General features: G+C 37.9%; 2 protein-coding genes across 2 annotated transcripts in view; both read left to right on the forward strand.

Moving 5' to 3' along the window:
* LOC124170082 overlaps window positions 1-19,594 on the forward strand; it is a 73,992-nt gene extending 54,398 nt beyond the window's left edge. The window contains exons 11-14 of the mRNA XM_046548776.1: window positions 299-465; window positions 4,172-4,324; window positions 11,205-11,334; window positions 18,436-19,594. Coding sequence (XP_046404732.1) covers window positions 299-465; window positions 4,172-4,324; window positions 11,205-11,334; window positions 18,436-18,886 — 901 coding nt within the window. The 3' untranslated portion in view covers window positions 18,887-19,594. The remainder of the gene's footprint in view (window positions 1-298; window positions 466-4,171; window positions 4,325-11,204; window positions 11,335-18,435) is intronic.
* Window positions 1-26,493, forward strand: part of LOC124170029 — a 513,527-nt gene that overhangs the window by 84,679 nt on the left and 402,355 nt on the right. The window lies entirely within an intron of this gene.

Below are 26,493 nucleotides of genomic sequence, written 5' to 3' on the forward strand. Positions count from 1 at the left end.
TTCTACTGTACCTGATTTTAACTTGGGTTCAATCACATCTTTTGCATTATTTAACAATCTTCCCAAGGTGTTTTTATTCTACAAAGAAGCGTTTTATTTCTATTTAGGGATTTCTTTAGATACAAAATTGAATAAAAGGCCGATATAATGGTATTATTTATCTACATTTTGTTGAAGTGCTGGGTTCGACTGGTAGTAAGGGACTTGACTTGGAGTAAAAAAAATTACTGAGGGTGGGCATGAGACCTGAATATAAATTTTTTACGGAATAACAGTTTTTCTTGACTCTCTTTTTCAGTTGGAGTAAAATATCGTTGATTAACGTGCATTCCTTCGCTGCGATGGTATACAACGAACAGTGGCAGCTCAAGTGGAAGATGCACGAGGTGATGAATGAGTCGGCGCCGCAGCTTCTCCTCCAATTAGTCATCGCCATCGCCCAATTAGGCAACGGCGAGACGGTCGGTGAGTGTATGTGCATATATGATCAGGGTTCGCTCTGGTCGATGGAATAGAAAGAAACTCTCCTGAAAGCCTTAACACGCGGAGAACGGAGAATGGAAATTTAGATATGGAAATGGAATGGCTACGTAATACTTACTCTTTCTGCTTCTTCAAACTCTGCCAACTGTAAGTGAGAAATGCAAAACTGTATGATTATGCGGGCATAATTGGTCGGCTGCAATTGAGTCATTTCTCATTACACGCCTCTGACGGAGGTGTGGGCAAAGAGATTGAAGTTAGTAGGGTCGAATTGGTCACCCTTGGTAAAAGCAAGTCAGTCGACAAAGCACTGAGGTCACAATGACAATCGCAGATACTGTTCATTCACAGAATCGGAACACGATCAGTGTATTGTTGGTATACCCATTCTGAGGTGCATAAATAAAGTATGCCAGACAATATTTGCAATTTTCAGCTTGACATCGATCATTCATTAATTGCCACATCATTAACACACTATCATTTTAACAACTTTTTCTAAAACTGATTAACTGAAATTGCCTCGTCACATTGAAAGCAAATTTTCAGGAAATATAACGTTAGTAATTCCAATAACAAACTCTTCTCCGTTTTAAAAGTGGGCTGTTTGCTGTTTAAAACTATTAACCTTTTCTGGAAGACAATATTTTTACTTGAAGACGAACTGTCAATCAAGGGAGTTCATAGGAAGCACACACTATCATTTTAACAACTTTTTCTAAAACTGATTAACTGAATTGAAGCTTTTATCCTTGGTTGCGTTGAGAAGGGAATCTTGGATTCCGAAACCGGTATGCTTATCCCGTCCAGGTGGCAGTTCCATCGCTCATTATCGAGCTAATTCTCCTGGAGTACAACCCACGGGGTAAGTGTTGTGTGTGTGATTGATTGTGTGAGTGTGTGTTTCTTAACTTAAGCAGTCTTAGCGAGGCCCCAAAAAACCCTCGTGAAGGTTCCTTCGTAGTTAAGCGAGTGATTGGATTCAACGTAGGCAGCCTTAGCGAGGTCCCTCAAATTCCCTCGCGAAGGTTTCTACACTGTTGATCGTGTGTTAGTGAAGGGTTACCAGATGAGAGGCTGGGATTGTTCACTGCTGTGAATATTCTCATTACAGCATACCACACAGTTTTGTTTTATACCTGTGACGAGGTCCCTTGTTACGGCCATTGGAGTGTTTTTATTCCCTAGTTAACCCTGGAAAGTAGGGAACCACTCGTACGAGGTGATGTTCGGAACTGATGCTATCGCGTATGGCTTATGCAGAGCATACTGCAGAGGGCGAAGCATGACCATATGACAGTGCCATGAAATATTTTGTCTTAAAGATACCTTTTCTTTTCTAATTAGAGTTGTGCCAGAAGGGTAAATGAATTCGAATTGCTAGCCGGGAGAAACCAAATATCCTGAGAAAATATCCCTTCGTCTGTGACTGTGACAATATAGATTCATAGCATAACTCATAAATTGTAACTTGATGTATGCTTCGGAGGGGGAGGGGAGTGCTGAATGGAGGGCGATAACGAATCTTGGGAAATGCGCTAATGCTACTTTCCCACAGAACTGAGCTTCGCCCTATGGTGGTTCCCTCTCCTGGGCCAGATTCAAAATGCGTGCCTTTTGTTATCAGCCATAAATGACACAAAGTCATTTCGTCTCATTTTCATCAAATGATGGATGTGGGAATAATTTTTCGTCGGGACCTTGATCTTCAAACGATCAATGCGGGAAAACGATACTTCGGGGAACGATAGATGCGGTAAAAAAATTACACTGTCTATGTGGAATTTTATTTGGGACCAGAAATGGCGAACGATGAATGTGGGAAAATGATCAATGAGGGAATGATAGATCGGGGTTCCACTGAATAACTTTTCCTTTGAAAGCGGCTGTAAAATGACTTCTTTTCTCTGCCATCGTAATACTCTGAGAGGCACTGAATCACAACTGAATCGATCTACACAGAGGCAAATCATGTTGCCTTCTTATCCTTGCTCTGAGAAAAATTAAATAACTTTATAGCAGTTTATTCCACGACGGCATTGAGGCTTTAACGTTACAATTTAGGTAAATTGTAACCAATCACACGAACATTTTGTGAGTTGATCAAGCTTTAACTTGAATGAAGCCGAACCCAGGGTAAAGAAGGTGATCTCACTGACACGGCAGAAGTGCACCCGGCGACTGATCGGCACGCGCCGAATCTTTCCCTGCTGCCCAAAAATGGAATTTCTTTTACTTGAACACAAAATTAAATGTGCTAAATTGCTGTTAAGCTATTTTTGACGTTGATTTTTCGTTGTATAGCTATCAGGTGGCAAACTCGGGTAACCTTCATTTTTTTCCGAAGTAAATTATGCAACCCGATTGACGTTGAGAATTTTGCATCCGATTGTAAGACGAACCTCCCGGAGTTTGGAAGGAAAAAAACCTCGTCTTATATTCGTGCAAATACGGTAATTTTGCTTTTATTAGCGCAGGATAGTTGAATTAGTCGTCATTTTAACATAGGGGTGCCGCATTATTCCTTAGTTTTGCGTGTGCGAGTGAGTGAATCTCCTGATTTCCCTTGATCCCGTGCCTGCCTGCTTGTTGTGATGAGTGTAAACCTTACCTACTCAACTGCATATATCAACTTATGCTGTTCCCTTTTGTATTATTTATTGCATGACTAGTTGAACGTTATTTTAATTGTGTGTAGTTGTGCCGTTTTTCTACCCTGGTGATCCGGTTGTTGAATAGAATCTATATTTTGCTGTTTAAGAGTAAATTATTTTATAGGAATAGTATATTCAATATTATATAAATAATTTTGCAATTGTATCCTCTTTCTTTTATAGCAGGTGTCATACCGTAACTTATCATTACACCGTTTTCGATAATTAACTTACTACATTGCATGGTAAACTTTGTGTTGTCTACAGATAGTTATAAAAAAAGCCTGTCTCAGTACTCAAAAAGAAAGTACAAAATAAACAGGCATTTTCAAAGCAAATGTAATACACATTGCCCAATACTCAGCACTAAAAGCAGCACCATATATGAATGGAATGAAATGCATCAGCGTCCCCCAGCTCTCGAACATGTAGGGCTGTATCCTCAGACGAACCTAGCTATCGGTCCCTTCTTGACCAGAAGTCCCTACGTGCGTTTCTAAGTCAACCCTCCATAATTATTGGCTCCCAATGGGGTATTTTAATCCCATGAGAACAATTCAGGGACGTGATGAGCTTTGAAGACCAAAATCCTTGCAGATACCCACAGAAATACCCATGCTACGCTAGCAAGAGTCTTTGCAAACGACTTGTATCAGTTTACTCAACCTAGGGGGAATGGAGAATGTCTTCGACCTGATTTTATCTTTAAAACTGTAAATAAAAGGACTTAAAATATGTGCGTACATTTTGTTTTTAATTCTGGGTCACATAATGGGTTTTATTAAGCTTTGAACAATGCGATTTATGTTTTCATAACCTGTTTCTCAACGTGATTAATTTGTTGCCGATTAGGCGCTGTTTCCCGGCATATGTGCTTTCCTTATTGGCAGGGTATGTGACTTGCAACATTAGTGTGGGTGGTATGATCTTTTTAGTAACACTTTTAAATCTATCGGGCATAAATGCCTAGGGTGAAGATGACTTTTACGCTGTTATACAATGTTGTTAATGTGTGACTTTTTTGTCGTCTCCAGGGCCCGTGACCATCACAGGAATCGTGGTATCGCTTGTATCTTTTTCTTGGACCCTCCATTTGTTCCACTACTCAGATCACTACGACGGCCTCGAGAACAACTTCAAGCTGTTACACAGAGCCTCCGACTTTGTGGCTCACTTCTTAATCGTGGGTAAGCACTGTATTTTACACATTTTACATTATATTTTACTTATTATTTTCTGAATGAGCTCCCAATTTTACCACATTACATTATACTCACTTTCTTGTTTGTCCTTACGGGAAATACCATTGAAACTCAAACTTGGACCAATTCTTGATTAACTAAACAGCTCAAAATTTCCTTCCAAAAAAGACAATTTTTCTTCTCGATAAATTTTAGTTTCCCTTACTCTTTTTGTTTTCCGTGATAACTCAACGAAAATATTTCGTTTGCGCATGAAGAAACGTGCTCTTGTAGGGACATATACATGAAAATTGATCATTCTGTTTCGTTTAGTGCCGGATTTAATGATTATTTCATGTGCATGTACTACGTACTTGCCCCGGTTTTCAGTTGGTTTCTTTTTTACGTGTTATAAAGCCTTGACTGCAATGAGTTACGGTGGCCTAGTGGAGTAAATGAGCGCCTGAGATTGTGATGTGTGCCGGATTGAATCCCCAATGTAGAATTTAATGGCCATTTTTTTCAGGTCCTCCACTCGTTTTGTGTTTCTTTATACATTTAAAACCATTTTAAATTTCCTGAAACAGCATCACATACTTTTCATTATTGTAAGGCGCCATATATTAGTTAAGATAAGGGCTAGTGTGACCTTATCCTTTTTAAGAATGGCTACATTTAAAAGGAAGGTATTCGAAAAAGAGTGTCAGCCGGTGGTAAAGAGCGGATTAAAACCCGGTGTTAGCTTTATTGAATAGTCCAAAGATTGGATCAAGGAGTCACATATTTGGTTTCATTAGCAGAAATATATTATTCTTTTTCGATTAATATTGATAGTAATTATTTGTCATAATTCATTTACTTCGCACAATCCTCGGTTGTCTCGATTGTGCTATCAGATTTGAAAACTTATTTTCACCTTTATGGAATTTGCGCATTTTGCGATCATCACTATTGGTTAACCTCCCTTTTTGTGCGTCATTATGCGATGTCTTATTTGAGTAAAATAGCATAATAGCCTTCATTATCATCACATATTACTTCACTAGAGTTTCATGCTAAATGCATTCTATGGTTTTCAATTAATGCAACGATCCAACTTATCCTTACGGGAAAAACACTCAAGGTTCCCACTCAACCGTGAATTAGCCGTGAATTTTGTCTACCGTGAAAAAACCTGGAAAAAGGCGTGAATTTCACCATGAAACCTTAAAAATATCTCAATCTTGATAATAACACTACGACTGACTGATCAAATTCTATGTGTTAATCATGTTTCATGGTGAGGCTCGTGCTGAATCTTAGTCTGCGCATTTCTCTACACACGAATATTCGAAGTGTAGTAATTGGTCCGTACTATATGACAACACATTGACAGATATTTTCCATTTTAATGACGGAAGTCTGTTATTTTGTCTAAACGTTTCAATTTATAGTGATGGCTTGGGATTGACTTGTATTCGAAAAAGGACGAATGAAATAACTTGAATTTCTAATGGACCCAGTTTCCATAGGGTGGTTTCCTACTATTTTTTTATTGCCTAAATCGAAAGATTATTACTCCTGGAGTACATATTTCACGCTTTTAGATTTTTATGTGACGATATCTATTTTTCGCGATTAAATGAAAAGTGAAAATTTTCAAGCACGCGAAAACGCGATGGGTAAGTATGAATGCCGGAAAAACTCCCGTGTGATGTCGTTCTGGTTCCCACTGCCGCAAGTGAGGTGACCTTGGGACGAGGCTCTGAGCGCTGATACGACGCAAGATGCTAGCAGGTAGCAGAGTACCATGCTAGCTGGTAGCGCTTGGCTTAAATACGTATTATTAATACCTGTATTAAACAAGGAAAACTTTCCAACGTTAGCCAGTTTTAATAGGTGATTATTAAGAGACGTTTCCCTGAGCTCTATGCCTCATGCATGAATTGGTAACCTCAGATGATGTAAAACTCCTATTTACTCGTATAGCAACTAGGTCCTTGTGACCTCACGTGGAGTGGCATTACATGGGCACCAATCTGGCGTTTTTCAAATGAGGATAAAAATTGACACTTGACATTCGTCGAAACCCAGTCTTTCTAAAACGAAATAATTTGTATATTATGAATACACTAATGGTGGTTAACGAATCGCAATCAATGCCTTTCGTTTTCTTTGATGAAGGAAACTATCCTATTTCAGTGATAGCTTGGGATGGACTTGTATTCAAAAAAGGACGAATGAAATAATTTGCATTTCTAATGGACCCACAATGAACCATTAACGAAAATTATCTGATTTGTAACTCGAAGTTTGGTTCCCACACAAAATTAGGGCACATGGCATATGCTTCAAAATATGAGTTTGCCATTGGAATTTTACTAAAGGAAACATTTCTACGGCAAATAGGCTTTCAATTTATGGCAATAGCTCTCAATAGACTAAGCTCACCTCGTTTTAATTTATGTGAATAATATGGTAAAAGTCAAAATGATGTGTTTCTGCAGCTATTTATTTTGTCTATATATGTATATTTAAAACCAAGTGCATTATACGGTGGAACCCTGATCTATCGTTCACGCATTCATCGTTCTCCGTTCCTGGTCCCAAATGAAGTTCCATAAAGGCAGTGTAATTTTTTCCCGCATCTGTCGTTCTCCGAATTATCGTTTTCCCGCATTAATCGTTTGAGGATCGTGGTCTCGTCGTATAATTTTCCCGCATCCATCGTTTGACGAAAATGAGACAAACTGTTCACAGGGTGTTGTTTGTGGCTAATAACGACAGACACCCCTAGGAGATTGAATTACTATAGGGAGAAGCGGAGTACCGTGGGATAGTTACATTAGAGTATTTCCCAAGATTCTCTATCCCCCTCCACTCAGAACTAGCCTCCCCCTGAAGCTTTCCTCTTCTCCGAAATAAAAGAAAAGGTTTTAGCTCGCGCAGGGATCATATTACGAAGACTTTAGCTTGGGTAAGGTAAATTTGGTTACTGTGCAGTAATAACAATGTGTGCAAAAAACAATCTCTCGGCGAGGAATTAAAAAAGGACTTCCGTTGTCCGGACGGAAGAAGGTCCGAAGGGTATTCGGCGTCCGGGCAAGAGCGCGGTTGGGCTGGTCCTTTAGTTGGCCCTGAATTTTGCAAACGATGGATCACATCGTAACAGATATTACTTTTCATGGCGGCATTAACATTCACGGCTGTTTGTCGCGTACGTTAATTTTCTGTTCATATACCGCCAGTGATTTTCTTATTGTTTGCTTATTAATGGACCGGGAATTTGACGAATTTGTGCAAAAAACAATCTCTCGGCGAGGAATTAAAAAAGGAAATAACTAATAAAGGACTAATGTTCAGCGTCCCTCAGTCACTATCTCTCCTCTCTATCCACGGCCTCGTCCACACGCTCCTCCTCCTCCTTCTTCTTCTTCGGTTTCGCTGCATTAATAGCACGGCCGCGGCAGCAATAACGGCTACGGCCGAAGCAACGGCTATTCTTCTTTGCCTGTTATTCATGTTTACACCACCACACAAGCCGCAAAGGTAAACAAAACAGCTCTATCGTTACTAAGGCGTACCATTGCGCATCCTCTGGGTGCAGATCATTCGCGAATCTCGTGCACGTCATCATTGTCCGTGTATAACCCCATAAATTTACGTCACGGCGAATGATTTCATTCGCATGATCATTCGCGAGATGATTCGCCGTGTATAGCGGCCTTTACATTGTCAGGACCCTCCTGCGCCCCCCCCCCCCCCCTGCCGACCCCTTGGCACTTTTCGCCCCCATAGACTACAGCAGCGCCCACTTTGCGAACCACGGATCTCATTCAATCTCCTTGCGTAAGGGGCAGATGCAACCAGCAAATACACGTTCTCGTTGCGTGATGCATACTCATTAGGATACTCTGTACGAGTGAAAACTTTTTGCACTGTGGAGAAGGTTTTAGGGCAAAGTTTTTCGGTGCCACTTTGTAATTATCGAGGAAATTTAATTTTCCTCACTTAATTTTGCTTTCATTGGCTTCATTTAAAATTATCATAAACCTTAAATAAATACAAAACGAGGGATCGTGCTGAAAAAATGTTATCTTTTGAGTTTGCCGTGACGGGACTCGATCTAACAACCCTTATTGTCATAGCTGTCACCCTACCGTCGACGTCAAAATGATACGTACCGCCCTAAATACCAGTGTTCATGGAATACGTATATATCCAACATTTTTCCCGTTTGCTTGCTTATTAGTTCACGGAAAAAATAAAGGTAATACTTAACCCTTTCGCTGTTGTTCAATTTCCGAAAACCTTCTCCTCACATACAGAAAAAATGTTAAAATGCATTTCGCGGGCCCATGGAGCAGGTGCTTTCAGGATGGGTATGGTACACACATTACGAAGGGTCGCTAATCCGCGGCCCTATCCTCGACGAGCTCATCCACGCAGGACCATCTCCTCGACCCAATCTGCGGGTCGTTATTTTCCTATGATACGAAAATACATGATTTATACGCAGTATAGAATATATATGGGTATTAAAAACTCACGCCGGAGCAAACTAGTGCTCCGTTGCCACGACTTGCGCACTAAACTTTGCTTCCCGGTAACCGGCACTGGCCATGAGACTATGAGTGCCGATACGATGCAGGCTGCTAGCAGGTAGTGGAGTACCCAGCTAGCAGGTAGCGCTTGGCTTAAATAAGGATTATAAATACCCTATGAAACGAAGGAAACTTTCCCACCTTGCGCAATTTTAAAGGGTGATTATTAAGACATGTTTCCCTGAGCTTTGCGTCAAGGGTGCAAAAACGCGACGGTTAAGTATGAATGATGGATAAAGCCCATGTGGCGTAATTCTGGTTCCGGCTGGCCCCGGCGTGTGAGGCCACCTTGGTGCGAGGCTATGAGAGCTGATACGATGCAGGCTGCTAGCAGGTAGCAGAGTACCCAGCTCGCAGGTAGCGCTTGGCTTAAATAAGGATTATCAATGCCCTAACAAACAAAGGGAACTTTCCGACCTTACGCAATTTTAATAAGTGATTATTAAGAAATGTTTCCCTGAGCTCTGAGTGCACATTGCATTGAATTCTGTGTTTTATTTAACTCTCGTATTTTGATTGAGTGATTAAAACTCCCCTAAGAACCCTTAAGTATATGTGGGGAGAATTTTTTCAAAATAGTTGCATTCACAGGGACGGAACCAGGATTTCTTTCAGGGGCGGGGGGGGGGGGGCACAAGCAAGGTCGTATCTAGGATTTTGTTCTGGGGGCATGAGGATACCTTGTAATACAAAACGAACGCAATGATATTGGGAAAGTATAAAAAAATCTTGCGTATTTTTAAAGAGTCTGGAGGGTGGGCACGTGCCCCCATGGCCCCCTAGATCCGCCGATGTGCACTCATATCTTTCCTTGTACAGCGGCCTTAAGCAAACTCAATTGAGGTGTGAGTTTTCCAGATTTAGAGCATATCACCAGACAAAATTTACTTGCTGGCTCTCTAATGCACAAAAACACTTTTGGCAGTATTTTTCTGGACGCAGTTATCGCATACTGCATCGTGTAGGAGTGGGTAAGTTTTTTTAATGCTACCAACTACAATCTGCACAGAATTTTGCCCTTTTTAGGCTAGCACTCTCTTAATGTCTACTCTATATGAGCACCTAGTTTGATCAGTGATGATGAAATCGCCATTTTATTTCGTCATTAAATTTTTCTTATGCATAAATCTCCGCGGATTTTAATAATCTCTCTCGAGTGAGCAATGCCCTTTTTTCATTTATAGTAGTTTTTATTTGCACAATACGAAATTTCTTTACTTTGTAATTAAAAACGTCCTGAAGTTCGCGTGGTCAGGCATAATTCAAAGTTCCATTTAAAATCCACAAACTAATATGAAAATTATAAAATATGAAATTCTAAGTAATTAATCTAAACGAATGGGGTGGAGTTGAAACAAAGATTTCTAAAATCATGAGAGAGAACTGTCAAGTGTACTAAACAAGTACCCCATGCCGTTACATTACCGAAGTCGTATTCCTTTTCTTTCCTATGAGCTTTCTTATTACACAATCCCTACATCTAACTTTGTCTCTCGCACCGTTTCCCATTCACATCTATTTGTATTTCTGGTTCTAACTGGTATAGTTATTGGTGATAATGGGAACCTAGATCTCATGACGCAAATAAGTCGAATGCCTTCCTCGTGGGGGATGGACGTGTAAGGGGACACAGCAGCAATTGTTTCCATAAGAATGTCGCTGCCGCTGGGAATGTGGGAAAAATTATGAGCATGAAGAAAGTAGCGGTCTTTAATCTAAGAAGGAGCAGCATTCCATGTCCACTCACTAGGTATTACACCATATTGGTATCTCTTAAAATCAACTTCTGTGTTCGTATCAGGAATACTTTAACTTATCTTAAATAATTGCAGATAGAAAGATAAGAAGGTAAGTTCACTGGGTCATCTAATCACCAATAAAATTGCCAATTTCCCCAAAAAGGGGTCGAATTGCATTTGAGTCGTTGCGCTAGTGTAGTACGGTAGCAACATATAAAGATCAAACATGTGTTGGAAGTGGTTGGTTGTGTTGCATCAAACACCAATTACGCATTTCTTTATTGAGCGACATGCGGAAACGGCATCATGTTTTTAATCGTCGCGCGTTTCCGCCCGGGAACAAGGTTACCTCGCAATGTGCTCTGGCTGGGTTATTTCGTAGCAATCCGCATGTGTTGTCGTCGGTCGGACCTTGTGCTAGGATAAACATTCACCCTTCACTTTTTTCTTATGGCAAACAAGAGTAATTATATTGTTGAGCAATAAATGTGTCATAATATCAATTATTCAGAATTTTCACTTTCTCTTCCTGCATTTACCTGTGGTTTTCCTCCGTATCCATAGGTTGCAGGTTCATCGCACTCTCGATGGTCATGGCCCTCTATCCACTGTGGTTCCCTGTGGCTGCTTTTTCCTACCTGGGATTCCTCTCTCTTTGTCTCTACAAATACAGATCCGACCGAGATGATTACAGGTACAGTAATGTTTTGCAAATTCAAATCATAATATAAGTCAGAGACATTTAGTTTGTATTTCTTGTTCTACGGTCAGTCCTTCATTTAGTGGTATAAATAGTAAATTTAAGATTAGTATTAGATGCAAAAAATTTAATTCAACATTTTCATCAAATCTTGATAGAATGAGCACCTATCCTTTCCCAATGTGATTTTTGTACCTTGAATAATCTAGGCAAACTATTTTGTGTCTACACATTGGTATCAAATTCGATGTGGTTCAACAGGATTGAGCAGGTACTACATTTCCATCAAAATGGATTAAACCAACGAATGAAATAAAGCCTCTTGTCTCTTAGACCATGAAACAATTATCGCTTCTTTCATCACATTGTGTGGTCCTGAAACTGGAAATGAGCTAATATTGATCGTAAGATACTATGAAAACTCTCATTAAGGCAATTATAAGTTCATATAAATTACGTAGGAAGTTGTAGTTTATAATCAAAATGCAAGAAGCGGTATTTCCGAAAAATAAATGAATTCCTTAAGGGATCAAAACCGAATGCTACATCGAGCTTTTCATCTTATTTTCAATTATTCTTGAATTAATAATTGAGAATTATTTCAAGATTTACGTAATTCAAAGAATAATTCCAACTTTAATGTAATACATGTAAGAGAAATTTTTCATTTTTTCAAATTATCTGCTAGCCGAATTGATGGAAAATGAATGTTAAAATTTACAATTATCGCTGAATTCTTCGATGTTTCGGTCACTTTAGTAACTTTGTATTTCCCCGACGTTTCATTTGATAGCCAAGCTTCATCTTTGCCACAATATGGAAAAGCATTTAGGCAGTATATTGTTTGAAAATCCGTCAAAACTTAGGACTTGATTCCCAATTTGTCTGGTTTATTTGTCATGTACCGCATATAAGGGCAGCGACCTTTAATTGGATAGAGCTATGCATTGGCTGCTATGCCGAAGTCTCCATCGAATTCACTATCTTGAACTTTGCAACTGGAATCGTTGCTTCCATCACACGCAGATGGTTACAGAATAGGCGGACGGTCCTTGGACTGATCCCACACAGCACAAAGTGAATAATATGCACATAATATTCAAATATTATGCGAATATTATGCCACCACAATGGTATAAAACGTGCATAATATGTACATAATATGTGCATATAAATGGTATAATGTCCTCATAAATTGCGATATATGCGCATAATATGCAGAATATATGCACTGATGGAATGGCATAATATTTGCATATATACGGAATATATGCACCTTTTATGTACATAAAAGGTGCATATAAATGGTATAATGTCCTCATATATTCCGTATATATGCAAATATTATGCCATTCCATCAGTGCATATATTCCGCATATTATGCGCATATATCGCAATTTATGAGGACATTATACCATTTATATGCACATATTATGTACATTTTATGCACAATTTATACCGTTGATGTGGCTATATATATGCACATATTATACCCATATATACCATTTATATGCTCCTTTTATGTACATATTATGCACAATTTATACCATTGATGTGGCCTAAAATATATGCGCATATTATGCCCATATATACCATTTCTATGCTCCTTTTATGTACATTTTATGCATGATTTATACCATTGATGTGGGCTGCCATATAGTTGCATATTATGCACATATATACCATATCTACGTACCTTTTATGCACATTTTATACCGTTGATGTGTGATAATATGCAGTTACATTATATTCGAAAATTACATAAATAAAAAGTGATTTCTGGAAACGAGGAGAAATTTAATAAATCATTCATCTAGAGACACCATAGGTACATTGCACTAAAACAGGGCACAATCCTCCTACCTTCAGCGTTATATCACAAATTTTCAAACATTCAGTTAGGAGTCCTATATCATCGCAAATTTGGTTGAAATAACATGTAAATGACATCTAAAGGCAAACATTCACCCTTCCATAATCGTTACTCATGAAATTGAGATTAAAAAGCACAAAGTATGTCACACGAATTCACTATCACAACACTTGCGATGATTCCTTCCATGACATCCGCATGGTTGAACATCTACGGTCTTTTCTTAACGAATGTATTATAAATGGTCCAAAATGTGATTCCAAACCACAAAAAGGTCTTCTAATCGCATAATTGTCTCTGTAAGTCATAGAGTTGTGGCGAGCAATCACGCAAACGATGTAAGCAAGCCGTTCTTGAAAATACACTCAGAAACAATAAAGATCATATTGTCACTAATAATCACAAATTAAAATAATTATATGCATATATCATCAAGTATGTGATATCTTCAGGGCGAAAGTGCAGCTCTTAACCTGGATCAGTACCTAAGTAGCAACTTCGTCTTTCCTTGGAATAGCCTTCCTTCACTTTTCAAGCTGGGACTCTGACTGAAAAAGTACCGTCATAATATATACATTTAGGTAATTTAAAACTGGGAATAACTCTCAAAATTAGGAGCGTAATAATTTCAGATTTGCTTGCAAACCCTATGACAAACGACAACGACTCACGTGTACTTACTTTGATTTTAAATAAAGTCCTGTTCTTCATACCATGAAGTTTATCATTCCTTATCGTATATGCGTTACCAGAATAGTACTGTGACATAAAATAGCTCCTTAAACCCATCTTTTCCTCATTAATATTAGATTTTTCAATATACGTTCAATTCACCCAACTACGGCAATATGGCTACGGCAACAACTAACAATGACTAACAACTGCTAACAATGCTAACAATGACGCAACGTGACGCAACGGCAATATGGCTACCAAGCTGCCTACCTCGCCAGACCGGAGTATGCCGGTGTGGAAAATAAAACAATAATAATAATTGCGGAGTATTCTGCGAACGATACGAAATTGTTAGTGATATATTAAAACATAATTTTTCACATTTTTTGATACAGAGAATGTATGATCATCGATTTTTACGGATACAATCACAGTTTACGATGGCATAATATTTAAATATTATGTGCATATTATTCGAATTTTATGAACAAGATCGACGGAATATTATTTGCATTTTATGCGTATCCATTTATGCAACTTTTATACTGAAAAGAGTTTTGAGTTTGCTGGGTGGCCAATAATTAATGATTCTTATAAGAATCATAATTAACGATGAAATGTTACTAACAACGAAATAATATACATATTATGTCAATATTATTAATAGTTTATGGCGGCATAATATTTAAATATAATGTGCATATTATTCGCATATTATGTGCATAATCGACGGAATATTATTTGCATTTTATGCGTATCCATTTATGCAACTTTTATACTGAATAGATTTTGAGTTTGCTGGGTGGCCGTTAATTAATGATTCTTATAAGAATCATAATTAATGATAAAATGTTACTAACAACGAAATAATATGCATACAATGTCAATATTATTAATAGTTTACGGCGGCATAATATTTAAATATAATGTGCATATTATTCGCATATTATGTGCATAATCGACGGAATATTATTTGCATATTATGCCTATCCATTTATGCAACTTTTATACTGAATAGGATTTTTGAGTTTGCTGGGTGGCTGCTGATTTATGATTCTTATATGAATCATAATTAACGATGAAATGCTACTAACAATGTAATAATATACATATTATGTCAATATTATAGTAATAGTTTACGGCGGCATAATATTTAAATATTATGTGCATATTATTCGCATATTATGTGCATAATCGACGGAATATTATTTGCATATTATACCTATCCATTTATGCAACTTTTATACGGTATAAATTTTGAGTGTGCTGTGTGGGATGTTTCCCATTTACTTGCAGAATTCTCATATAACCCATAAAACAGCAACAACACAGTATGGTGTACGATATTCCCTAGCAGCCATTTGAATGACAGCGGTTCTTTTCTCTTGATGTCTTTGTCGACTCCTAACATTCTTCAACTCGCTACTGACTTACCTGCTGAAAATTTTCCAACGAAAGTGAAATATGGTATACTCTTCTCCAGCTGCATTGGAGGGAGAGCATTTCAAATGCATACAAATGGATCGAAAGTCAAAAGTAATGCTAATCGCCGTTCGAAAGGTATGGACCCAACCTCCAACCGGGGGCTGATTCGCATATTTCAGTAACTCACAGTTATGTTTCTTGTCATGTTCTTAAGAACCTTTATTCAACATTGAGCATATGAATAAAGGGAAAGTAGACAGCACTTAAAACAATTGAAAAACAAAAGAGAAATATCATGACATATTCCTTTCAATTTAAAAAATTCAACCCAATCGAAAATAACCATTCCAACGTTAGCATCATACTTTATAAAATAACAATAATCATTTAACTGTAGCAAACTTTTCAGACCTTACCACAATTTACAAATGTTTAAATTTAAAGAAAGTAATGTACTTTAACATCACCTAATTTACATTAATGTTGTTAATAATCAAATACAAAATAAAAATTGAAATAATATTCAAAATACAATCAATCACAGTACCTCTTTTGTTTTCTCACAATCCTGCCTGATCTAATTTTGTAATCACTATCAATTACATTGTTATCATTTATAAGGGTTATAGATTGTCTCAAATGGAATGAATTTCTGAATCAGTGGTATTAACAATTTGTTGCTAATAGGCAATTTGGACGTTAGCCTTCGACTCATTAGTAACTGAGCTGCTGATGCACCTAGGCCAGAGATAGGAGTGTTTCTATGTTCCAACAGTGAGAGATGAACATCATCTCGACTGTCATTACATTTTCTTGGCATCATCTTACAGATTTGAACTCCTCTTTCAGGTAGTCCATTTGATTTAAGGTGAAGAGGCGAACTAACTGTTTTTAACCATATTCCCCAATCATTTGCAAAATGTCCGAAGTAAAGAGAATTAAAAGGCATATTGTCATAAGTAATTACTCTTGGAATGCGATGGGTTGTAAAGACTGGTTTCAGATTTTTTACAATTGTATCTGCCGTACATGATCCTAGCAACAATAATTCGATCCAGTTTAAAGAATAATCGATTACAACTAGACAAGTTATTCCAGCAAAATTCCTTAATTCCATATCACTCTTTTCGAAAGGAAATTCTGGTATTTACTGACCAATCATTGACTCATTTACGTTTACAGGTATAAACTTTTCAAAGACACTACAATGTTCCACATATTGTGCTATGTCTCTGTTATTTTTGGCCAGTATAACCCTTTTCTAGCCCTGGCGTTGGTTTTTTCGATTCCCATTTGACCCTGAAGTAATTGAAGTAATTCAAGCATGTATTGTCTTAATTTTGTTGGCGCTATTAACTTGTCATAAGAACAATAATCCATTATCCTCATAAATATTATTTCTAATCTTATAATATAGGCTTAGTTCACCCTCATGATCTTGCTTTCTAGACTAACCAACTTTACATAAATCCATAGCCATTTTCAAGCACATATCCACTGCAGTTTCAACTTTACGTTTCGTCTTTAAATTTTCACTCATTTGCAATTGATCACTGACACCAACTACATGTATTTACTGCCAAACAAGGTTCTTCATGGACATCATCTCTACAATATGACCTTGACTGGGGGTCCGCTTTGCACATCAGAATGCCTGGGAAACGTCTTACATCTAACATAAGTCATATTTCAATAATTTAACCCACATTCTTTTAAGTTTCAATTCATTCACTCATTCGTTAAGACCTAATTTTGGACCTGTTCATTCTCATTACGGAAACCAAGGGTTTAATATCGGTATTTATTAAAACTGGTTTACCATGTATATATAATAGTGAAATTTTGATGTGGCAAAAATTAAACTCAAAAATTCCTTTTCTATCTCCGAGCATGATTTTTGAGTTTCTGTGTGAGCACAGGATGAAAAAGTAACTGGTGGTTTTCCACTTAGGAGGCAACAACCTAGCCCATATTTGGAGACATCACCCCAGATAACACAGCATTTGTATTACATCTGTATTACATCAATAATACACAAAAAATGCGTGACCCAATGCATATGTATAAGATGGAATACGATTGTATTACGTCTGAATATTTCACGCAAGAGTGGCTAAAAGTCCCTCAGGATGTATGAATGTGTGCAAATTGAAACCCTGAATACCCATACATGAAATATACGTATGTATACGATGGAAAATTACCATATTATTTCTGTATATTTTACGTGAAAGTGCTTCAAAAGTTCCTCGGGATGTATGTATACGTGCGTATTACTATTCGGAAATCTTAATACCCATACATGTAATATTCATATGTATCTGCAGGCCCTCGTACATGAATAATGCATATTGATTTTCTGACCCACATCCACTTAATATACATATTCACAATAAGGTTAAGCTATGCAAAAGTTAAAAGTGACACTATTTATTTTTTAAATTCAGAGAAAATTTATTCTGTTCAAAGGCGCTGTGAAAAAAGTAAGTTAAATGAACATTTATAGAAATGAGATATTCAGTAGCATTGATCAAATTGATGAATAAATATAAGGAAACCAGAACGTACAGACAACAAAATGTATATTAAAAGAGAAAAATAAAATAATTCACACAAAGAATAAATGTGGCCATGAAAATTGCTAACAAGCATTAAGGGCCAGCAAAGAGGAGGTGAAATTTAGATTAAAAAATTGCGCTTAGTGACAGTCATATGTCTTGCCTGCGTATTTATGCCGCGAATTCTGACTCTTCTATCGGGAGTCTGGGACGTCAATTTCTAGCAATACTGAACGAACATCAATCCATGCGCGACAGTGTTAGGTTAAGGAGACAGCTAATTAGCTGATACGCGGTAGGGCAATGAAATTTTTTACCGTCGCCGCCGCATTCTGAAGTAGTTTGCCCAGCATTCTCACCGGGAAATCACGTCCTTTCACAGACTTACCGTTTCTGTGTGCCCTCGACAGAGTTTTTCTTCCGAGTGCTACGTGTATTGTATTTCGGAGAGAGGGAATTGCAGGGCAGAAATGAGTACCTATCGATTTTCAGCTGAGCCTTGTATGCATTGTTGCACAAGTCATGTGTTTTTCATATGAATTCATGTCTCTTTTCTCCCAATAGGCGGGTAATGACAAAAACTACCAACACACTGTGGATGGTCTACCGCGTCTTCATCACGCCGTACCCGATGAGAATTTGGAGAGTGAGTGTATATGACGACATCCTCTACAACTTTGAAACCTTTGTTTTGGCCCTGTCTTGGCCATTTCTCTTGGACGGCGATCATCCGTTGGCAGACTACCGATGGATCATCACGGGAATCATATTCATCCTCAACTTTATCGTCTTGCCACTTCTTCTCAAGCTCAATGAGAGAGTGTTCGAAGAGGCACCGGGATGTATAGACCATGACCCCTTCCCTATCAGATCGGAACTCTGGAAGGATCTGAAAGCGGGAAAAACAGTGGTGGGACGTTCATTTGGAAGAAGAACATCTTCATCCACATTTCCATATACATGTAGGATAGAATGCCCTATGGTTGGCATCCCCCCCGTTGTTGGCACTATGTAATAAACTGTGTTACATTAAGAGCCAGAGAAATATTGCTTTATATTTGCTTTTGTATTTAGTAACAAAGGAGTTTTACTTAACCCATTAGTGCATAAAGTTATTTTTGTCAAATATGTATTTAAAAAGTTATTATTCTGGCTATTAAGGTTCATTTTAACTAATTTATGAAATTTTTAAATTTTTACAATCAGTAGTTTAAATAATACATCCCGTCCAATGTATCGGACACCATGCACAGGGGGCAGTAGTGCATTCCTATAGAAGTTTTGCTAAATTTGTTTAATAAATGAGTACAATAATCATGACGGTGATTTGATGTTAAAAGACGATACAGAAAGAGCATATAAAATAGAAACGTTATACATTTTGACCTTTTTACATGATATTCGTAGAAAATTTTTGGATGAAGGCCAATGTTGCATTTATTACAAAATGATTTTGCTTTCCTTTTCAGTCTACTCTTCGTCTTTAGATAACATTAAATTGTGGCCATAGTTTTAAGCTATGAAATCAAACAGAATTAATGGGAACATAAGTTTGATTTCCTTGGATTGATGATTTTCAAACATTTTTAGCATAATCAAGGCAAGTGACCTTCGATATTTCAAAAGTGACTTTTTCTGTTCAGTTATTTTTCGATAAATGAGCCACGCATTTAGGAAGTCATGCACTTTGGCAAACTTTAGCCACCATCATTTATTCATTTAAGCGGGAAAAACCAGGGTGGGACGTTTATATGGAAGAAGAACGTGTACATCCACATCTTAATATAGATGTACATAATTGGTGATTGATGTTAATTTTTTATTCAAAAGATATGTTTAAATTTCCATAATTTAAGATCGCTCTGAAAAATATTTTGTCAACTCAAATTTTGCTCGAACGACTAATTTTTGTCATTAGGGTTTATTCATACATTTTTAAATGGTGATTGTAGCAATGCGTGACTTTAAGAAGATGCTCAAAGTTTTCATGGAATTAGTACAACTCCAAAACTATTTAAAAAATATGAGTTTGTTTAAGTTTTCACAAGGATTTTTCCCATCAGATTTGTAAGTTATGTATAAAGTGAGCATTTGTTGAAATGGAAGTGTCCCGTGGGTAATATATTTACTTGAATTGACTGCCTCATATTTATTGTGATTAAGTTGGTGGATGGGAAATGTGGTGATAAATTATGTAATCGGTCAGAGATCTATTATTATTATCAAATCATCACAACGCACGGATGTCCTGTGACATAAGTGCTGCGAATATCCTTGGTGATATATATTTAAATTGTCTAATGAATCACCCTATCACTACGGTTTGTAACGTTTTTTTTTAGACCGTGTGGTATGAATTTGTGCACCCTAGATGTGGTACTTGAAAAGGTTCTAATTTATATTATCGGCTGAAAGAGTTCATATTATTCAAATACATCACCATAAAGGATTGCCTGTGACATAACTTTATGAATTCTTTCATTTGTGGATTATTCACTCTTTCTTAGAGGTTGATTTTGGTGTATTTGCCGATTCTTTTTTATTCAAAAGATATGCATAAGTGTCCATAATTAAAGATCGCTCTGAGAAATATTTTGCTAACTCAAATTTTGCTCAAAGGACTAATTTGTTGTCATTAGAGTTGTATTCGTACATTTTTAAATGGCGATTGTAACAGTGAGTGAATATTTAGACGGTGTTCAAAGTTTTGATGGAATGATTACAACTCCAAAACTATTTAGAAACTATGCTTTCTTGTAAGTTTTCACTAGGATTTGACCCATCAGATTTGTTACTTACAAGGGGAGACCACGAAACTTGCTCTGCCTTTTTCAACACCGTATTTTTTATGGCCTTTGAAACGGTGAACACATCCCTGAACTAGTTGCGGTTCCATTGAATGGGCCTTAGTTTGGCTGAATTAATTAATTTTCATGCGGCACTTTTCACAAGCCGCGTATAGTTTCATGATATCGCAGCACTCAGCAGGTGGATCGGGTGGGGTAGTGGTTAGCGTTTACGGCTACCACCCAGGGGACCAGGGTTCAAGACTTCATTCACCAACCCTTGCTAGTGTAGTCGTCGTATCTCCGTGTTTGAAATGACACTGCTTAAATACCTAAACGCCATTTTGATGATAAAAAAAATAGTCTCATGTATATGCTTGTCGCAATTAAAACTAATGAAACAGCTGATGCCGTATAATCACAATGAAGACCGCAAAATATACAGCAATCACGAAGTCTTGAACCCTGGTCCCCTGGGTGGTAGCCGTAAACGCTAACCACTACCCCACCCGATCCACCTGCTGAGTGCTGCGATATCATGAAACTATACGCGGCTTGTGAAAAGTGCCGCATGAAAATTAATTAATTCAGCCAAACTAAGGCCCATTCAATGGAACCGCCACTAGTTCAGGGATGTGTTCACCGTTTCAAAGGCCATAAAAAATACGGCATTGAAAAAGGCGGAGCAAGTTTCGTGGTCTCCCCTTGTTAAGTATAAAGTGAGCACTTGTTGAAATGGAATTTTCCCGGGGGGTAATACATATATGTATTTGAGTTCACTGCCACTTATTAATTGTTATAATTAAGTTGGTGGATGGGAAAAATGGTGATATATTATGTAATCGGTTGGAGAGATATATTATTATCATATCATCCCTACACACGAATGGACTGTTATATTACTTTATGGAATCTTTTATATGTGTAATATATATTTTTTGCGTTTGGTAGGTTACTAGAAGTGATGACAGAGTTGTTAAAAAAAAACATATTTGTATCAGTAGCCTTTACACGATGAACAGTGTCTTTCTTGTTGGTGAAAATAAATTTTAGTTTTGGCATGAATTCAGGATTGCCTTTATTATTGTAAATTTGGACATCATGACAAAAACATGTATTTACCAGAACTATACCTAAGATTCTTACAAGGACACCAAGAGATTTGCTTTGCCTCTAGATCCTTAAAATACAAATTTTGTGATACTAAATACTTGAACGTACCTTATTTTGCGTGAGACTACACAAGAAGCAAAACGAATAATTTGGTGTCTTTAACCCATGACCTGTGACGTGCAATTCTTGCTACACTACCAGTTACGTGCGGTCTTGAAAAAAACACAATATAACAAAAATTCATAAAACGTTGCAATGCCATTTGTATTGTTTTGTTTAATTTTTTTAAAGTGCTTTAAACTATTTGAAAACTTGTATTAAATTTTTATACATTCCTGATACGGACAAATTTGTCAGTAAAAATTGTTAATCGAAGCAAGGTCAAAAAACTGATGCCAAAAATTCTTAAGTTTTAATTCTATTAGTATTATTATTATTATTATTATTATTATTCTTGAGTTAGTTTCTGTATCATTCATATTTCGCCATATTTGAAAATAATCGGCCTTAAATTTTTAAGTTGGAAGGCTAAGTAGTAAGTAGCCGTGAAATTTATCCCACCCATTTCTTTTCTTGATGCATTCTGCAGGCGATTGAAATGACAATTATTCACAAATAACACACAGTCTTTTTGCATTGGAAAAGTAAGAAAGAGGTTTTCCGTGTTTTTGTACGGCGTGAAAAGTCCACATATATTGTCCGCATCTCCAACCTCTCCACTTCTTCGGCCTCTTCCTGCGATAGAGGGAGAATTTACGCAATAATTTATCCCACCTATCTCGGGAGTCTTACATATTAGACGCATTCTCCTTCCCATATGGAGTCTAACGAGATCTCCACCATTGATTAAATACAATTAAATCTTGTCATATCTATCTCTTATCTATCTCACACTGCTGAAGCACAAAAGAGATGACAAAGGAAATATTTAAAATTCTGAATAATGCATCCATTTGCAACCTCCCGGATGTGTATCTGCAGTACACTTTGTCTCCGCCTCACAATTATCAACAAGTATACAAGTATCTCCGCCACATTTAGTTGCGTTGTAAAATGCCATTACCACTGTATTCCCGGATTCACTCATCCTGTAGTGCATAAAGGTAAGTAAGCAAACAGCCTTATACACTTACATACTTCTGGGACATTGGATATTACAGTCTTATGTTCGCCGAGATCCGTAAAATGCGTCCTTAGGTTGACGCAAAATCGTTTGGCCCTTTTATTTTTTTATCGTATTCAATTGTAAAAGTCGCTCATCAAAAATCTGTCAATAATAATCAAGAGGCTCAATATCCTTCCCTAGTGACGTAATGTAATCCTTCAAACAAGGTTTCAGGGTAACGGTGTTATGGAGGGGTATACGAATTTTCCTCTTTGGCTCATTTGCTGACCTTTTATAGCTATTTCTCCTCTAAAGAATTGTTCTTGCCTGTGGAGATTTTTCACTATATCTATTTTTCGCGATTAGATGGAAAGTGAAAATTTTCAAGCGCGTGAAAACTCGACGGGTAAGTATGAATGCCGGGAAAACTCACGTGTAATGTCATTCTGGTTCCCGCTGCCGCAAGTGAGGTGACCTTGGGGCGAGGCTCTGAGTGCTGATACGACGAAGGATGCTAGCAGGTAGCAGAGTACCACGCTTGCTGGTAGATCTTGGCTTATATAAGAAGTATTAATACCTTATTAAACGAAGGAAACTTTCTGACATTATCCAGTTTTAATAGGTGATTATTAAGACATGTTTCCCTGAGCTCTGTTCCTCATGCATGCATTGGTAACCTCAGACGATGCATAACTCCTATCTTCTCGTATAGAAACTAGGTCCCTGTGACGTCACGTGGAGTGGCATCGCATGGGCGCCAATATGGTGTTTTTCAAATGAGGATAAAATTGACCATTGCCATTCGTCTAAACCGGTATTTCTAAAACCAAATAATTAGTTTATTTTGAATACACTAATGGTGGGTAACGATTTGCAAGCAATGCATTTCGTTTTCTTTGATGAAGGAAACTACCCTATTGTAATGAAAGGGACCAAAATTTGGGCAATTTGATATATGGAGGTTCACTATAGAGAGGTTTTAGTGATGGGTACCATTTTTTCATGTCTTTTGGATATGAAAGGCTTTACTGTCTTTTAAACCATTATATGCATGCGAATAAAAAAATATGTATGCATTTGTGAACATATATTTATTACCTTTACAATAATTACAGAAAGCGAGCGCTATTGCAATATTTGTACTATGATTCTAGAGAAGTGATCTCTTTTGATTCAACAGTCACTTAAAAAGATTCGGATAGTTTGAGTACATTTTTTCTCATTTACTCTCAGGTATGCTCTCATATGGATTCACAACATGGCCACAACTAATTATTGACGTAAAAATTACGGCATCTTAAAGGTGTGTAGGAAAAAAATAAGGGTGAAACATTTATTGCTGAAAATTTCGTACCATGTATTGCAACGGTTCGAACCGCGAGAGCCGCCCGCTCGATCTCTCCCCGGACATGTGATAATAAATTCCTCAATTCCCAAAATATAAGAAGGCCCCCTACTCAGACTTACCTTTTCAGCAGGGCTATTCCACTAAACGGGGCCATACGTACGGGCCCATTTATTGATCCACGGTATAACTTCCACCCATTTTCCATGATCGTCCGAACAATAAGCTCGAAATACCCGGGACAACTACCTCATCACGCGTTCACTCGGGTTCGTCTGTGGCCGGCGAATGGAGGAATAGACCACTGAAGTCACCCTCTCTCTCATAGCCTCCACCCACTCGCGACTCGTGAACTGACTTCCGTGGTCTGACAATATTCGCCTTGGAACTCCGCACCACGGAAAATAATTATTGACTAATACCCTCACGCAATTTTTCGTTGACGGTCTTCGCGACGGATATCCCTGCACCAACTTAGAAAAAACATCCACTACCACCAGAATATACCGATTCCTCCGCTTTCCCTTCGGTAGAGGTCCGTACAAATCCACGGCACACAAATCTCTCGGTTCTTCCGGAATAATATTAAACATTGGACCCCCATGACTCCGATTAGGATACTTGGTCCGCTGACATAAATCACATGCCCTTAAGAGAGTTCTCACGAACTTTCCAATACCCACCCAGTGGTATTTGGCTTGTAACCAACGAATCACTTTATAGCTCCCACAATGTCCATAACTTTTATGGGCATACCACACTAACTTTGCCCAAACCGCTCTCGGAGCCCATACTCTGTACCCGTCCTCACCTTCTCCTATCCTCCGATATAGAACCCCATTTATTACGCGACATATTTGTATTTTTCTGGTCGCCTTAAGGAAATTCGGATCATGCGTAGGCATTTCTCCTGTTATCCTCCTATACAGTGGTCCTAACTCCCCATCTATTCTCTGCAGACGCGCCAAATCCTTAATTGATTCTTTAGGAAATTCCGCGACTTCTACACGAAGTGCTGCGGCCATAAAGTCCTCCGTTGCCTCACCTTGACCCTCCGTAACGGTTCTACTAAGCCAATCAGGAACTAAATTTTTCTTCCCCGGACAATATTCAATTTTCAAAGAGTACTCTTGCAATGCTAACACCCATCTTGTCAGACGGTTGTTATTTAATTTACATCTCTTAAAAAATGTGAGAGCTTTGTGATCCGAAATTATGGTTAACTCACTTCCTAATATAGTAGGCCGGAGTCTCTGAACGGCTCAAACAAAAGCCAACGCCTCCTTTTCGGTCGTGGTGTACGCTAATTCGGCGCCTTTCAATGTACGACTGATAAAATCTATCACTACCTCCCTTCCATCTTCCCCTTTTTGAAATAAAACAGCTCCAATCCCATGATGTGAGCTATCTGTCTGCAAATACATCGGCTTTTCATAATCAGGATAGCGTAACATCACCGTATCCAAGAACTTTCTTTTCACGCTTTCAAACGCTTCTCGATGCTCCGCGGTCCACTTCCACACAGTTTTTCCCTTGAGGAGGGAAGGGAGTGGTACTATGAGGCGCGCATAACCCTCACAAAAAACGCGCATAGTAATAGGGAACTTGCATATATTTCAGATATAATCAATAGCCCCAAAATTATATAAAAATATATGTTTGCATACCTCGGTGAAAGTTTTTTTTATTATTTTATGACGTGGTTTGCGATATTTAATGCATCAGGGTTCACGAGAATTTTCAAATGCAAGTGAGAAGCGAAAACGCCCGATGATTGGCTGGTAGAAAAGTGACGTCATAGTTCAGTAAGAGGCACGGCCATGCGACGGCGTGGTTATGATTCATTTATTGAAGTGCAGACTTATCGGAGTTGTTCATTGTGACTTCAGGGCTATTATTTGATCTATTTCTCCTCCATTGAAAGCGATAGATTGCGTAAAGATGAAGGCATATGGTTATCCTTACGCTGATCCTAGCAAGCTTCCTGTTACTGATTCCATCATGATAACAGGGTATTTTAGTGAAACTGTACACTTCGTCGGCTCGGAAAGTCGATGCCGAGAAATGGAAAGGTAGCTGATGTGCATCTGTAATGTTTTATAGTTCATAACAAAGTGAGACTTGCGTATAATATTGGCGAAAGCGTATACTCATGTGAAATGTGTATTCTTTTGGCAGTCCGGTAGAGTCTTATGGTGAACTTATTTCCACCTCGAATCTGTCGATGATACTTTCGACTTAAAAATACCTTGCCTGGAGGACGACAGGAAGCT

Source organism: Ischnura elegans, chromosome 13 (genome assembly GCF_921293095.1).
Source record: "Ischnura elegans chromosome 13, ioIscEleg1.1, whole genome shotgun sequence".
Lineage (NCBI taxonomy): Eukaryota > Metazoa > Arthropoda > Insecta > Odonata > Coenagrionidae > Ischnura > Ischnura elegans.